This window comes from Scatophagus argus, chromosome 9 (genome assembly GCF_020382885.2).
Source record: "Scatophagus argus isolate fScaArg1 chromosome 9, fScaArg1.pri, whole genome shotgun sequence".
In the NCBI taxonomy this organism is placed as follows: Eukaryota; Metazoa; Chordata; class Actinopteri; family Scatophagidae; genus Scatophagus; species Scatophagus argus.
In genome coordinates this window covers 2175690-2192811 of record NC_058501.1, presented here as the reverse complement: position 1 = coordinate 2192811, position 17122 = coordinate 2175690, and the positions used below count along the sequence as shown (strand labels likewise).

Genomic DNA, 17122 nt, shown 5'->3' with positions numbered 1-17122 from the left:
TACAGAACAACACACGCTCCTACAGCTACTACCCTGCTGCTCACAGTTTCTCTTTTGAATACAAATGTTATTATCATTCACTAATTACTTCCAGTCACTTCCAACTTTTCTGCTGTTTTGATCACTATTACACTCAATGAAAATCAACATTTCCTGCAGCTGTTTCACATTAAATGCCTACCAGGACAGAGAGGAGCTATGCCCTCTGAATGGGAGCCTTTTAATTTGAAACATCTGTTTATAAAGTGTTGGGTTTACTAGTAATACTTAAACGCAGCTAGAAAACAAAAACAGCATGACATGACTGTTATGCGATAAGGCTGCGAAAATGTACATATGAAGACACCCTCTGACGGAGCTGAGAGCTGAGTTTGCATTAACAACAAAACGAAATGAGCCCATCAGGAAACTTCTTTGGAAACCTCGCTTGATGTAAATTAAAAGCTCCAGTCACTTTTTGGGAATTTAAGACATATGTACGCCTGATATTTCATGTTTATGTCTGTTTTTTAAGTGTGCTTCAGGATCATTTAAACAGTGTGAATATATAAACACCAGTGAAGCTGAGACTTAAGAGTCGCTTTTACCGATCTCATCCTTCCTCATTTCCTTCAGTTTGTCCACAGTGAGCTTCTTCTCCTCCAAGCGGTTCAGCACAACATGACTCAGGTTGGGGAACTGGCGGAGAGGATGGGCAAAGCCCCACAGCCGCTTGTCGATCACCTTACAAAGCGTGAGCAGGCGGTAAGTCATGGCCGGCCAGCGCTTCCTCAGAGCAATCTCAAACAAAGCCCTGACGATCCGGGCGGAATTCTGTGAGTATTGACAAGGGGCGGAAAAAAAAAAATCAAGAATCAACATCAATCCCACAATTACACAAGGCACTGCTGCGTTTGTAGACGCATTATTTCCCATTTCCCAAGACGGCAATAGTTTCATCTTTACAGTACAGGAAAAAAAAAAAAAAGAACTGAAACACATTTGTAGTGGAGCACTTGCAGCAGCTGTATGGTACATCACGCTGTATACTGGTAATCAATCATGTGTGATGAAGGGGGGGGAGATCTGGCTGGTTCAGACATCCAGGTTGGCCACAGCTGTGCACTGATGGATTGCTCATGTCGGTTCTGGAGGAAAGGTCAGGTGGCGGTGTTGATCACTGATAGACAGTTCAAGTCTGGTCAGGCTGTGATTGATTTGGTAACGTGTTTATGTGATCTGATTGTCTGCTGAGGTCTGAACGCAATCTAGATTATTGAACTGTGGCCATTGCTGCGGCTGGACGCAGGATGAGACTAAGAGGTCTGGATGAGGTTTGGGAGAACAGTTGTTCTTCATAGTAAAAATGCTTTAGTGCTGTTTCCATTGCGAACACAAAAATAACTTCACATACAATCTTATTTGCGCTAATTCAGTCATTTTTATATTCACACTGCTAATTTGGACATCTTCTCATGCCTTGATAGGTAGCCAGTGTGGGCTGGTGGTACAGAAATGTACAGGAAATCTGAGGTAAAACATGTTTGTTACATGTCCACCAGAGGGCACTGACGAGTTGATTTTTTTACACTGTAAAATGTACTGCTCACTGAATTCCTTCCTTCAGTTTGTAATTCCTTAATAACCAAATTTATCCCAATAAAATATTTATGTTACATTTAGTGTTTGTCTTTACATAAAAAAAACACATTAGAAGATTTGATGATTTTTTTAAACCCTCATATATCAATATTGGTTTTGGCTTTAAAAATTCAGTATCGCCAGGGCTCTAGTAGTAAGAACAGCAGTTGAATTTTTTTTTTTTTTTTTGGACAAGAAAAATGTAGAGCTTGTATTTTTTCCTAAAGTGATAACATCAGAATCTCCCAAAGAAGATCTGCTGGTGTCGGCTACTGGCGATTGGGACCCAGTCTGACAGCTGTTGGATAAAGTTTTTAATCCTACAGCTAAATATGTAAGCACACAGGAAAGATAACAATGATGTGCGACCCAGTTGTTTGTTTATGGGTACGCATCGTTAATATCTCACACACAGTATACAGTATAAATGTTCTACGTAGTTTTAATACCTGAAAGTAAAGGATCAAGAGTCTGCTGAAGGGCACCAATTCCAACAGCATTTACGACAGCACATCGTCCATTTGTAGCACCAACAGCTACTGTACATCCACCTTCTCTTTGACTGCCAGCTGCTGTTGCACATTTTTGTCTGATCTTTAAAAAACAGTGACCACCCTCAGCACATCTCTAACATTTGACTTTCTCTTAAAACAACCTGAAGTCAGATGCCAGATCAGCTACAGGAGCTCGTTCAGTCAGAGACTCTTACTCCCACGATGCACCACAGAGCGACACAGGAAATCATTCCTGCCTGCTTAACTCTGCACTGTGACGGACACACATACTTTTATATATACAATGTATATATGGTTTTACACATGTAAATACCTGTATTTTTAGATCTATACTTATCTGTCATTTATCCTATTTTTATACCTTTCACTTTTCTTTCTTGGTTGGGAAAACTGCAAGTGCAATGTCTGTACAAAAAAGAATTTCCCTTCGGGGATAAATAAAGGAATTCTGATTCTACTGCAAAAGAGAAATTTTAAACTGACTGGTCCTGTGTAGTTTATGTTTGTATTCATAAAATCCAGGGTCGGATCACACTACATATTTAGTTGGCAGCTGGTTCTTGTACACTTCTGCTCTCTTTGTTTTTTTCAGCTCTTCTCCGGTCAAGTGCAGCAGCTACAGAATCATGTATATCTGCATGATAACCAAAGCTCAGTAAGAGTGTGTGTGTGTGTGTGTGTGTGTAAGACAGTGTGGGACTCATACTGCTCACTGCTCCACTTTAGTTACCATCCAGCAAACACACATCGGTCTCATTAACTATTCCAAGCATTCGGCCTCATGGAGTCAGCTGATGTTGGGAAATGGAGAAATAAGGGCAGCAGGGAGAAGAAGAAGGAAGTCATTCCATTTTAACAGGATAAAGGTGTGTTGCTCGCTTGCGGTGTTACTTAATGAGCTCAAATGAAATCTAAATATATACTGCGGGGCCACGCCTGACCTGTCAGGGGAAGGGATACAGGACCTCTGGGGGAATTTTGTGGTCACTGGCAATAGGAATGATCCTTTGGGTCCTGTCCTAGGCCTCCAGGTGGGAGGCCTAACCGGCTTATTCCGGAGATTCTCGATCAGACTGGGATCTGGGGAGCCTGCAGGCTGTCGTTGTGTCTTTGAGACATTCCTGCGCCGATTTCGGTGTCTTGGTGGCCTCCCTCACTAGTCTCCTTCCTGCATGGTCACTCAGTTCATGAAGACAGCCCATTCTAGGCAGATTTGCAAATACGCCATATTCCTTCCATTTCTTAATGATGGATTTAACTGAACTTCAAGGGATCTTAAGTGACTTGGAGATTTTTGTATCCATCCTCTGACTGCTCGGGGTGTTCTTTTGTTTTCCATCCATCCATTTGCTATACCGCTTATCCGTCAGGGTCACGGGGGAGCTGGAGCCTATCCCAGCTGACTACGGGCGAGAGGCGGGGTACACCCTGGACTGGTCGCCAGTCAATCGCAGGGCCAACACACAAAGACAAACAACCACACACTCTCACACTCACACCTAGGGGCAATTTAGAGTAGCCAATTAACCTAATGTGCATGTTTTTTGGTACTGTGGGAGGAAGCCAGAGTACCCGGAGAAAACCCACGCAGGCACAGGGAGAACATGCAAACTCCACATAGAAGGGCCCAGACCGGGATTCGAACCTGGAACCCTCTTGCTATGAGGCGACAGTGCTAACCACTGCACCACCGTGCCGCCCTTCTTTTGTTTTCATGGTGTAATTGTAGTTTAACGAAAGTCGAAGTATATCTATGCAGTCAGTCAAAAACCGACATAAAACTGTAATTCATACAATCAGCTCATTTCATTTGTCTAAGATGTGGACCTAGAGCCTGTCATGTGGCTCTGCAGGCCAGCATGGAGAACATCCAGTGTAGCATCAACTTAATTTCCAACTGCTAATTGGAAAATATAAAAATCTAAATATACACATTTGTGATGTACTGGTTAAGGCGTGTGTGTCGATCACCTGTGCCACATACGACAGGTCTGAGATGAGGGAGAAGCTGTCCAGCTCTCCTCGGCTGATGTACGTCTGAAGCAGAATGTTGATCTTGCCGTAGCTGTTCTCCACCCCGCCTGCAGCTGGCAGCTCACAGTAGTTAGACAGCAACTGATCCAGCTCCTCCAGCTCCTCGTCACGAACCTGCCAACACACAACCCCAACATGACACACTCTTCCTTTCAAATTATGATGGAGTTGTTTGTGCTACATTTCAACTCTAACAAAGGGTAGACCTATAATGTAGACCTGATAAGAAGTCAGTCTGCCAGGTGGGCGACTATGTGTCTATAATAACAGACAGAGATATATGATGAGTTGCTTGTTATGGTTTATACATGATGACCTCTGACCTTCAGCTGTTCAAACTCCTCTGCCTTGGACACAATGCTGAGGATGTCAGCTTCCGTCCGCTGAGAGTTGAAGTTTTCATTGAAAGTCTTCACAGAAGGAAGGGAAAGAAATACAGGTTAATGGAGTTTCATGTACAGTGGTGGTACAGTGATATTCTCGAAACACGGCGAAGATGCACAAAAACTGACGAATGAAGAATCGGTTTCAGAAGGTAATCATCACAAAGTTTCTACCATTTGTACTGTTACCATAAGATTTAAAAAAAAATAAAAGACATATTCTCAATTATGCACAGGGGTGAGTGGTACAGCAAAATGACCGTGTTTGTGGTCTTTCCATCAAATGCATTTTATTCTATTTATTAGGTTATTTATTAGGTTCTATTTATTTATTATTTATTAGGTGGAGGGAGGCTTATTGGTGCATTTGTGGCACTCAAAGTCATGGCCTAGAGGTTGGAGAAGCAGCTTGTGATCGGAGGGTCACCGGTTCGATTCCCCCACTGAGCGGGCAGGAAAAATTTGGGTGTGGTGGAGTGATTAATGTGGAAAAATCCCCCCCCCCAATTAGCCGGCTGATGTGCCCTTGAGCAAGGCACTCAACCCCCCAATATGCTCCCCGGGTGCTTGATGCTGCCCACTGCTCCTGTGTGTGTTTCACTGCATGTAATTTGCCGGGTGTTGCATGTGTGTTCAACTAAGGATGAGTCAAATGCAGAAGATGAATTCAGTGTGTGTATGTAAAAATATATATGCTGTCAATACAGCTGGTTCTTAATTCTATTCATTTTAACTGTTCCACTGTTGTCTATTTACTTCATTTTTTACCATCTTTATATCTGGGTTCAGACCCTGGTTCCAGTTGGTTTTTAATCAGGCTAAGAAAAATGTCGAAACAAGAAGCACTGAACTGCACCTGGATGTCTCAGCTCATGTAGTATGTGATTCCTGTACGCTGAAGTAAATCTACCTCTATGGTGTTGTATCTGATGTAGAAGTGGCTGGCCGTCCTGCCCAGGTCAGTGGAGGCAAAGTAGCCAGTCCGCTCCTCGAAGCGGATCATCCTGGCCTTGTCCAACTTTCTGCCCGAGTCCACCACCAGTTCTTTTCTGTACAGCTCCAAGGACGGATCCATCTGAAAAGAAACAAGTAAGTAAATGTTTCATTTTTAATCCAAGTACTGGGGATTTCAAAAGGTTCAGCTAGCGTTACGTCTTGTTTTAACGTTTTCTTATGCTGAATTGTACTATTGTTGCTTTTAAAATACTTACATGTGAACAAAAGTAAATCAGTCACAATCAAGTTAGATTGATGTCATACTGAAACTGGATACTCATCACTTATCTTACTGTTACCTTTATTATTGTCATTGTCACATACATTCTTCCCCCATCAGACTCAAAGATCACCAACCTGATAAACCTTGTGGTTGATGCCGTATGCCAGTGGGTTGGCCCTCATGCGAACATAGAGGTAAGTATAACTGAGCCACTTCACTGCTTCCTCCACGTTGGTGACTGACCCCAGGGCGACCTGGACCCAGGAGAGAAGAAAGAAAAAGTCCTCACATGAAGTCACTGACTTCTCTGGTCTCTGATACCATCTAGTGGACACTGCTGGAAACTGCAGTCTCAACATTTAGTTTCAGTCTAATCTCTCCAACAGCACCGTCGCACCTCTTAACGCTACAGCAGTCACACAAAGTAACAGACATGTGCGAAGATTTGGTTGAGATGAATCCGCTCTCCATTCCAAGCCAGCGTGTGAAATGGATCACTTGCATGGAAATTTCATCAATAGGTTTGTTATCATCAACACAGAAACAAATGCAGTTAAGCTCCCTCCCAGCTTTACACAGAATGACAACACTTGCTGAAACTTGCATTAGTTAAAACCGTCGGGGTTGATAGTTTTGACTGTTCCTGATGCAGCAATTCTCCATTCAGAATTGGAAGAGTAAAGAAAACATGAGCACCAGTGTTATCCAGATCCAGGTTTTGGGAGACTAACCTCGGCGTTGAGGTTGTCGGCCAGGCTGGCCTGGAACTGGCTCTCGATGGGGTTCTGCTGCGTGAGCAGGGTCAGGTAGTGGCTAAGCTTGTCATGGGTGGTGATGATGGTGCCCTCGCCGTACTTGTCAAACTGGGGACGACCTGCACGCCCAAAAATTTGCATGACGTCCAAGATGCCCAGATCCACCAGGGCACCGCGCTTGGCATCATAGATCTGAGTACCCTGTTGTAGACACAAGAGATAAAGGAGGCTTCAGAGGATCAGAAACATATGACCAGGAAGCACATTTTCTTTGAAAATTTCCAGCAGTATGAGTAAAAAGGCGATCATTTAAAATTTGCCATGAATGACTAAATAACTCGTGACTGTAACGCTATGTAAGTTAAAAACCGCCAGTATAGTTAATTCTGATTTAATGTGATGGTTAGTGAAGTATCATTTCTTCCATGGTCTTGATCATATTTGATGTGAGTAAAGTTTAAACAGCTTTTAAAAGTCAATCTATGAAAAGCACACCTATAGTGTCTTTTGTGGGGGCATTCAATGAATCATAATGTATCATAATGCTTTATGACTACACTCATAAAGACACATAATGACTTCTGATGCACTCTACCAATATGTCACTGTGGGTGTGACTTACAATGAGTCACAAATTCAAGTGTCTTAAGGGTGCGTTTGACCAGTTATAAACCAGAGGTTGACTGATGGGGCTTATAATGCATTATGACAACCTTTATCCACTTACTATGAGTCCTTACTACAGATAATTGTTGAGGTATTTCTAGGTGCAAGGAGGTATTCATAACTCCCATGAACCTGAGCTACTTCAATCTGTCATCAAACTAAATCTTATGTTTTCATTCTTTTGTTTAAGAGACCTCTCAACACAGAAGTTGCAAACTGTTGTTTAACTATTCAACTATTCATTTTGCTTCTGTGGTTTATAGAACCAAACAAACCTGCAGTTAATTGAATTACCAGAAAAGAACTGGAGACTTTGGAGTCCTTGAAAGTTTGGGAGCTAAGGGCAGTTGTTTACTTTCTCTGGCGCGTAATCCAGCCTTGTTAACAGTTCATACAAGCACTTAAGATATAAAGGAAGCAAAACAAATAATATCAAATAGTAGTACCTTGATAATAACTGCATGAGCTGGCAGGTTCACTCCCCAGGCCAGGGTAGCAGTACAGACCAGCACCTTGAGGTAACCTTTGGAGAACATGCTCTCCATCAGGCTGCGGTCAGACCGCAACATGCCGGCGTGGTGGATTCCGAAGCCTTCCGGGAACATCTCCTTCATCTGCTTGTTTCTGGAGCGCTGGATCTGAAAAGGTGTTAAGAGATGTAAGCTTAAAAAGGAAAGGAAAGCCGCTTGAGGACTTGAAGATGTGTGAGGAAAAGCAACTAGAATATTTTTTATTTTTTTTTGGTTGCCTAAAGTGGGAAATAAGTCCAGATCTGATATCATGTTGGACACCAGAGGAAAAAGAAAACCTGAGAAAAAGACCTGAGCCATTTAATTACTTTACCTGTTACAATAACCTGTTCCTGTTATTGTAACAGCAACAATAACAACATACCCTCCAGCACAAAAACATCACAATGTACAAGTGGTTCACAAAGTTTAGCTGAATCAGCAGCTCTCTGAAACGCTCTTCACAAACACTGAACACCACCAGCTTATCAAAGATATTGCCAGAGTGTTAATGTGAAAAATAGAAAGTATAGTGGCGGATCCAAAAATATATGCAGCCCCCCCCCACCCCCAGCCCCCACCCACACACACACACACACACACACACACATACAGACTGGTGACTGACAGTAGGGCTGTGGCCTGGCTGAGCTTGAGGGGAGTCCTCATCATAGGCCTTTATCTCTTTCTCTGGGCATCTAAATAGAGGTCAGCGCCTGCACTCATCTGTACAGCAAAGAGACAGCCAGTTGCTGCCAGCAGCCATCTGCCTCACACACACTGAGTGTTCGGGTCGCAACGAATATCTGGATTTGTACGCAAACATTGTGGGTACAGGTGGAGGACTGAGACTTTCGGTAATCAACAGCTCAGGATAAGTACAGCTTTCGTTCCATCACGTGAAAACAATAAATTAACTCATTTAATGTTAAAAAACCCAGGATACCGGGATTTGAACCAATAATCCTGTTGCTGTGACAGTGCTAACTGCTGCAGCACCGTGCAGTCCTCATACACAACACATTTCTGAAATTCCATGGAAGACGTACTGTCTGTTTCATTCTGTCTTTCTGTCTTTCTGTCCAAATCCAGTAAGTTGTCTAAACTAAAGGGAAAAAAAAAACTGTGTTGTCCATCATTAGCTTTAGAAACAGATTCTATTCCAACACATCTATCAACAGTGCCTTCCAAATCTGTTACAAGTGTTATAATCCACCTCTGTGGTTAAGGTTTGATCGCACTGAGGCTTTTTGTTTAGGATTTGGTAATAATAAATAAATACTTTGAGATTATTATGCTAAGATTAAGGAAACCTTTGTTGGCACGGTTAAAAGTAGAACAACTTGGTTAAGGTTAGGGAAAGATCCTGATTTTGGTTTCATATGTTAATAATAATAAAAAAAAAAGTTTGCGATGACATTTAATCTCTGGGATTGATTGTAATTAAAAAAAAGGACAATTGGTGCACATCTACACAAGGCCTATTGATTAAATTTCTTTACTACTGCACAGTTAAACTAATACTGGATAGGACGTTAACAGTCTGTAAGATCTGACAAAGTGTCACGCACCCGACAGACACGTCTCACAGAGCTGCCGGTCTTTGCCTGTTAAATCTAAAAATATCTTATATTCAGGCATTTAAATAAAGCAATGCTGTAATTTTCTCTTTGTCATGTATTCAACAGAGTATGAAACCTTTAAAGCATAAGACACACACCGTTTTCCCCTCAGTTTGGCCATGTCCCCCTACGTAATCTTTGTTGCTATTAATTCCCCTTTCAGAGAGTGTATTAGTATCAGACAGTGCGCATATATTAACCAGTACAAGGCTTGTGCTGATTCCAGGACATGATGTCTCACTGTTTTCCCACTTACACACAGCCCCGATTTCAAACAAGTTGGGACAGTGTGTAAAATAAAAAGCGAAGCCAAAATGCAATCAATTGCAAACAAACGGTGTTCAGTGGCGACGAGTTCTACAGTGAAGCGCCAATGAAGCAATGCTGTTGATGCAGTTATGTGTTTCACAAAGTGGTGCATCCCCATCCCCATCTTTGCATGTGAAGGACTGAGCATGTGAGGTTGCCCTTTGGATACGCAAATTCAGGATAAGCATACATTTACAAAAATCAAAGACGCTGGTGAGATAAAACACGAAACAGATTGTCAATATTGTGAGACAGCAAAACATCCACCCTAATGTGTTCAAAGCATAGCAAATATGTTAATAGCTCACATGTTTAGATTCCTGGGTATCCTCTAAACAAGTTTAGCATATTCCCTCTTCTCCCACCTATTGATGTGACAGTGTATTCGCTGTGCTGGCAACCTTCCATTTCCAGTTCCAGTTTTCCATTTTCAGAGGACAATCCCATAAAAATGAAGAAACAGAATAAAAAGCAATCCTGCTATGCTGTCTAAAAGCCATGCATGACTGAACAGGGCAAACTGTGGCCTGGTGGGAGTCCTCAGGGCAAGGCCGAGCACCGTGCTGCATGTGAGCTGGGGGGGGGGGGGGGGTAATTGAAATGCTGAGGCCGAGGCTTTGCTTTGAGGTGTCAGGGCGTGTTACAGGCATGCTTCCAGCATCTAATCTAAGGTGAGTTAGCGCTGATGTCTGCTGTGCCATGGCTGTATTTGAGATGGCAGTGACCTAAGCTCCTGATCAGGTCCCATTAGGCCCCGCTGCTCACTGCTGCTAAGCTCACTCTGTCCACAGACAACCGGCTGCCAGCTCCACTCACCATCTATCATTACGGCGACTCTGAAGAACAGCAACTAACACCCAGAGCCAAAATAAACTATTCCAGAGACTGTCAAACCTCTCAGTGCCACTAACTAGGGATGGGTATAAATGAGTGGTTTTACATTTTGGACGATTTCATTCAAACATTCATAGATGCCTGATCCTGTAGCATATTCATTTTTAGAAATGGAAAAGAATGAGTACTTTTGTGCACCAAATTATCCACTTCAAAACAGAGAATTTAAAGTGTAAAATCAGACCAAAATATCTGGCGACTAATATCCAAGTTCCGTGGTAAAAGAGTGGCAGATGACTTCTGTCACCACCACCAACACTCACTCTCATGAGCATCGTAACTACTCATTTAATTTGTTCAGAAGGAGGCAGGATAGTTAATTTATGTTTTCACTCAGTGGCTCTTGATAGTCATAATGTTTGGTGCTCAAAGAGGCTGGTTGTTAATGCTGGAGAGAGTGGGAGGACAAGTTTCCACTCACACCCACTCTCTCCACTCTATTTCACCCATGTAGAGTGTGTGTGTGTGTGTGTGTGTGTGTGTGTGTGTGTGCACTACTTGCACTGCAAAAGCAGGCTTTGAGAGTTACGAGAAATCAATGTGGGACATTATTGGTGGATATCTTTTGCTTTTACTTTTTTAACCTATTTCTTCACACCAATGCGGTAACAGATAAAAATACAACAAGGCTACTTCAAATGCATTTAACTGGCTTCAATCACATGGTGGTAGACTTGCTATGAGCCAATAACAGTCAAGCAGGAGGCAACACAGACTGGTAATTTTGTGTTGTTGGGGTTGTAAAAAGTTTTCCTGTAAAGTGAATATATATGCATTTTTTAGTCTCCTGTAATTCACACTGCTGTCATTTTCATAGTCTGTTGGCAATGATAAATCAGCTTCAGCCATTATTTGTGATGTGCATTCTCTCTTCCCATATTTTGGGCCTCTACTGCCACTGAAGTCAGTGTCCACAAAAAATCAAAACAAAATTTCTTAGACGTAGCTCTTCTATCCACTCTGCCATGCACATGCAGGTCTATTTTAATATTAAATATACTTTAGGTTAGTTTATGTTCTTGAGAGAGAGCAATGCAATGTTTTTCTTATTCTAAGATACAAATTTTCAGAAATTATGGGTATAAAATAAAGATAAAAACTAGGTATAATTAACAGGTCTGATATTCAGCAGTTTTCCATTTACCACTCTGTGATCTTACTCAGTATCCTGCCCATAACACTATCTGATTGGTCAGGACTTATGGCATGTCATCACTGAACGGTCTGGATCTGCAAAGTAACTATGTGTTTGTAGTGGAGTAAAAAGCACAATATTTGCCTCTAAAATTAGTCAAAGTATTCAGTATGAGAAGTTTGAAATACTCAAGCAAAGTACGTGTAAATCAAAATGGTACTTAAGTACACTACTTAAGGAAATTGTGCTTAGTGAGATTCCATCACTGGTTATTCTACATTTTGACACTAAGCTGTTAAGATGCTCTGCTTCTGAAAGGCTTCCAGAGGACATTAAACATACAATAGAGACACGAAGGAGCTGTAATAGTAGCAGTAATGGAGATCATAATTGTTCGCGTGAGGTGCTTGCCGATGAGATGTTTGTCTGAGGGTGTAGACAAAACAAAAAAAAGCAAGTCTTTGTTCTTAAACATGGTGGGTGGCACAGCAGAAGAGTTAAAACACCAGTCAGCCCTTTTAATGCTGATGAAGACACAATTAAAGAGGAAAATGGACTTCCTATGCGCTGCCATGATAACATGCAAGGTCGCTGCCCGAGGCTATGAGACTGCAGATGAGATGTAATACCAGAGCAGCCGGGCTGGATAGAGAGGCACCAGTTGTCTTCACTGTCCCACTATTTTACAAAGCAGCATTTCTATTTAAAGCAACCGTTTTCGTGATGTGCGTGTTTGTCACTCCACTGTGTCGTTCCTTTCTTTTTTTTCTCTCCTCCAGCCTTTGAGCTGCAGCTCATTGTTGCTGATCAGTGTACTGGGGAGCTGGTTTGGCACTGTGACAGGCTGTCACGGATCTGACGCAATGAAAGGACCCGCAGTGGACCAGACTTGTAAAAAATAGCACCAATGAAAGCAAACAGAGACATTAATGAGCCTGCTCTGGTGTTGCTGTGGAGTCCCTGGAGGCTTCGCACTTAGAGGCATCAGCGTGTCTGCATCGCTGTGTCTTGTCAAACAAAATGACATGAAAGACGCACATCTAAAGACCACAGAGATGGAAAGTTTAAAGAGAAAGACATCCTCTCAAGAAAAGCAAAGGTGTATCAGTACACCTGTACTGTCTTTCTCTACATTTACTGTACATCATCACTGACTTAACGGTCCTTTCTTAAGTAATGACTACTTTAAGCAAATCTTTTATACAGCACAAATGTCCACCACTGAAACCATATGCTAGTGCTAAAGGTGTTACTTCATAGTCCTCATGGGTGATAGGTCTGTATATCATCTGTGTAATGGACACAAGGGACCACAAGGTGTCTCTTGACCTCCACAGAACAGTTCTTTTCTCATCAAGAACCAGTCACGTGGTTCCATCTCTGAGAACTGGATATTAAAAAACGAGGGAGACGGGGGAGGTGAAGGGAGAGGAAGGTAGGTGCTAGATTGTCAGAGTTGAAGCAAATGAAAGTCAAACGGGCTCTCCGATACAACACTCTCTGGGGAGAGCTTTAGACTGACGCTTCCAGCACACAGGTCGGGGTAATGGCATCTGCTTTACAGCCTCACAGTTAGTTTGCTAGATCATAAGTATTTGTATCCTCGGATTCATGTTCATTGTTATTCATATCTTTAGCTTTAGCTGTTAATTTAATGCCTCGTTAATGAGAACAAGAGGTGATTTTTGAAACCCAACTAACAACTGAGCCAAAGCTTGGTTCACAACTGTCTGCTACGTTCAAAATGAGACAAGGAATGAATCCTTGAAACCAAATAAATCCCTGTCAATATTCCATATGTTCCTGCTGTCAACAAATCCCATGTGCAAACCGAAACCAACAATAAATGTATCCTACTAACTGGTAGGGTGTCCACTGATGTCTGAACACTCTTAGAAACACATCAGTGAGCCACACTGTTGCACTGGGTTGCAAACCAAGTCGGTTTACATCAAGCTTTGGCTACAGAGACAATACTTACGAGAAGGATCCATACATATCTTGACACAATGTAAGCCTGAACATATCCTCAAGAAGTCTGATTTTATTCAACTGGTCATGTGCAGCTAATGTGGACACATGAAGAAAAATTGCTTCTCTCACTGCAACGTTTTGGTGAAACTATAGTGAAGAATTTGCCCTGTTTGGTTGAAGAAAACATGCAATGGAAAGACATCGCCTTAGGAACTGTGGTTGAATTCACCGTTAATTCTCTTAAATTTTAATGACTAGAAGATAAACAGATTAATGGAGAAATTGGCAGATTAATCAGTGAGGAAAATACATGTTAGTTGCAGCCGTATTTAGTTTTTGTAATGTATTTTCTTGCATCGTCAAGGGACTAAGGGGAAAAGTGTAATGGGATAATTATCAGTAATCACACTACAATTACTGTAAAGGTCGTGTTGCTTTCGTTATACTAAACACCGAACAGAAATTTCTCAAACAAAACCTGGGCGGCAGTGTTTCTTACGTAACAAATTTGCTAATCTGTTGTACATGCGCCGCACCGGGTTGTGTTAGACTGGGGGGGACACACAGGATGTGGAAGAGGGGCGATGTGCTGATATAGGCCATTTATCGTTTGAGCAATACCTCGGCTGTTCACAACAGAGCCGCATTTCTCTGCGCCATTCAGTTCTGCTCCTGTGCTCTTTTCTGATCACACACAAAGCTGATCTTATATTAACCTCATTCATTTCTAATATACAGCCTTTTATGTTTTATGTTTTTATGTTATCATATTCCTGAATAAGTGGGGCATTGCTTCTTCTGCGAAGTCAAAGTCTCTCTCGCTCTCTGTTTAGACTGACAAATGTGCGTGCGTCATTTAAAAAAACAAACAAACAAAAAAACACAATCTCAGACAGACGTGATGCTATTTCGAATAGATCACCTGTGTGTCTTCTATGATCCTAGAACAGACGGCTCTGCAAATCACAAGCCGACCGCAAAGTGAGCTCTGCAAAGTGGCAAGCTCTGCTTGAGAGACCATTGGTTAACACAGGCACTAAAAGGAAGCGGGCAGCACTTCCTGGCAATTACATGTTCTGTGTGCCTCTCTGGCTTTCAGTTCTCTCCCACAGTTATGAAGCTTAAACAAGCCTATGGGACCAGCGCTGCATTTAGTGATGACCAGAAAACTTTGCTGACCTTAATCGCATCTAATCAATCACCAACAGCACCCGAAGCTGTATTGCCTCTATGTTCTGATATTAACTGTATACAACAGAGGTATTTCAAGGCAAGAATTAGGGGCACTGTCAAAGCAACATTTTTTTACAGTTCCACTCTCATACCCACACATACCCACCCATTATGTATAATACGGCATTTAAATATGTACACATGTGATCAAAAGGTGAGGGTGAAGGACTGTTGTGGAAACTGCCCATTTGGAGAGTCTTTTCTGAATGTTTTTATTATTTTAGTCAACTGCACTTTATAATCATTGGCTAACCAAAATCTGCATTTAACAAGAATTGAGTCGAGTGGGCGCATTGAGATATCTAAGCTTGATTGACAGCCTCTCCAACCCCCTGAGATTAAGCCAATTAAATAACATTAGGAGAGAGAAAAATATTGTGGAATCACTTCTGACTTTTAAAGCTGGCTAAATAAACGCAAAATTATCTGACTGACCTTAGAGGTGCTTTATTTCACTGCATATGCATATTAGAGATTAAAAAAACACCTATAAATATTAATGTGGGGCAATTTCCAGAGTGCAAATACATAGTGCATTATCTCTGTGTGGGTTTAGAGTGGAATCAGCCTGATGCCTCTTTCTTCAAAAGAGGAGGCCGGACTGACAAACACTCAAAGACAACCAAATGGAGTGGATAATACTCACTATGTTGGGACACAGCAGAAGAGCTAAGAGCAAATTAATGCACAGTTAGTGCATATATCACAAGATTAATTCATGTATATATACTGTAGGAACAGTTGCACAGTTGCCTTTAAACCGTTATAAAGACTAACCTGGATACAACGCATCATTTTTAGTCTCCCAGCGTAATCTCTTGTCTTGATTTCCAGTTTTAGAAAGCATGAAAAGTGATCTGATTTGTATACATATCCTATTTAAACAGAGGGAAGATTAGAGGTGCCATCAATCTTGGCTCAGCCCCAGGGGAATGATGGAAAAGGTTACTAAATTTATCACTCTGCCTTCTGCTGCAAGAGATTTAAATATGGGAGTTGCAGTCTAAGTGACCATCCTCTGAGGGAGAACATAGCTCCACCTCTGTGTACTCGCACAGCACAAAGACCATTAATTACACACACACACACAATATAGTACCAAAATTGTGCCATATGCAGATACAGTAATGATGAGCTGTGGATCAGGAACTCCAGTGTTCTCTTATCTGCTGTCAGATCTGTTCTCTTTGGCTTTCCAGTTCAATTCCCACAGCCAGGCACTACGTCTCTCTCAGTGTAAATTTGGAGTAATGTAAAAATGTAGAGCAGGTACTGTAGGTCCCAGAAACTCTATGTAAGGATACACAAGATTAAAAAAAAAAGACTTCCTAAATAAAATGATTTGTGTAAAAATACAATTTTAAACTGTACCTGAGAAACAGGGCTAACTGTATCATTTTGAATCGCACAGATACAAACATGTGTTTCAAGCCTCCTTTGAAGACTAAACATTGTTGACCGAACAAAGGACTTATCAATGTTCTAGATGAGAATGAGAGAACAACCTTGCTATACACTGTCAAAAAGCAGAAATAAAATACTGGTGGCACAGATCACTGAAATCGTTTTCTACCTGCTTCTCACACTGGCCGTAGTCAGGACCTTGTTCTGGCTCAAAGAAGCATATTTCTCCATGGTTCTTTGCCATTTCGATCAGCCCCATGGCCGTCTTCACTGTGGCATTGCGAGCGTGGACAAACACCATCACCTAAGACATACAAAGATTTAGGGTAAAGCAGGTTCACATCATCAATACAACACAAAAATTTCACGTTCATATTTAACAATTCAGTGAACCCCTTGTAAATGTTTGTTCTGTGGAAATATCTGAATTGGTTCTGGTTCTTCACTTATTCATTCATGTTATACCTTTAATTGATGATGCACGTGTATGTACAATGCACGTTGACCACATTTTCACTTATGGTTCATAATGCTTCAAGTCTATCTTTAAACAACTGTCATATGAACCACATGAACATGTAATCATTCCTCTTGTTATACTGGCCATTAAAAGAACCTTTAAATGTCCAGCAGCTCCAATGGTATTAACAAAGGATAAAATCCACCGTCTTCATTCTGTACAAAAATATATTTAAATATTTCATCTCAAGCTGTTATGAGGCTTTAACAGACTGAGACAAATCGGAGCACAAAACAAATGAAAATACAGAAACGGGTGCAAAAACTGACTACAGTGATTGCACATTTGATATGAGCTCATTGTGTACAGTGCTAATGTGGTGTAACAAAT

The 17122-nt window shown here is 41.6% G+C and overlaps 1 protein-coding gene across 1 annotated transcript in view; it reads right to left on the bottom strand.

Annotated features, from left to right (window-relative positions):
- The window catches only part of ascc3 (activating signal cointegrator 1 complex subunit 3), a 136195-nt gene that overhangs the window by 41400 nt on the left and 77673 nt on the right, over positions 1-17122 (bottom strand). The window contains exons 14-21 of the mRNA XM_046400567.1: positions 16442-16576; positions 7639-7830; positions 6503-6727; positions 5906-6025; positions 5463-5627; positions 4493-4579; positions 4107-4283; positions 588-813 (exon numbers count right to left, since the gene is read on the bottom strand). Coding sequence (XP_046256523.1) covers positions 588-813; positions 4107-4283; positions 4493-4579; positions 5463-5627; positions 5906-6025; positions 6503-6727; positions 7639-7830; positions 16442-16576 — 1327 coding nt within the window. The remainder of the gene's footprint in view (positions 1-587; positions 814-4106; positions 4284-4492; positions 4580-5462; positions 5628-5905; positions 6026-6502; positions 6728-7638; positions 7831-16441; positions 16577-17122) is intronic.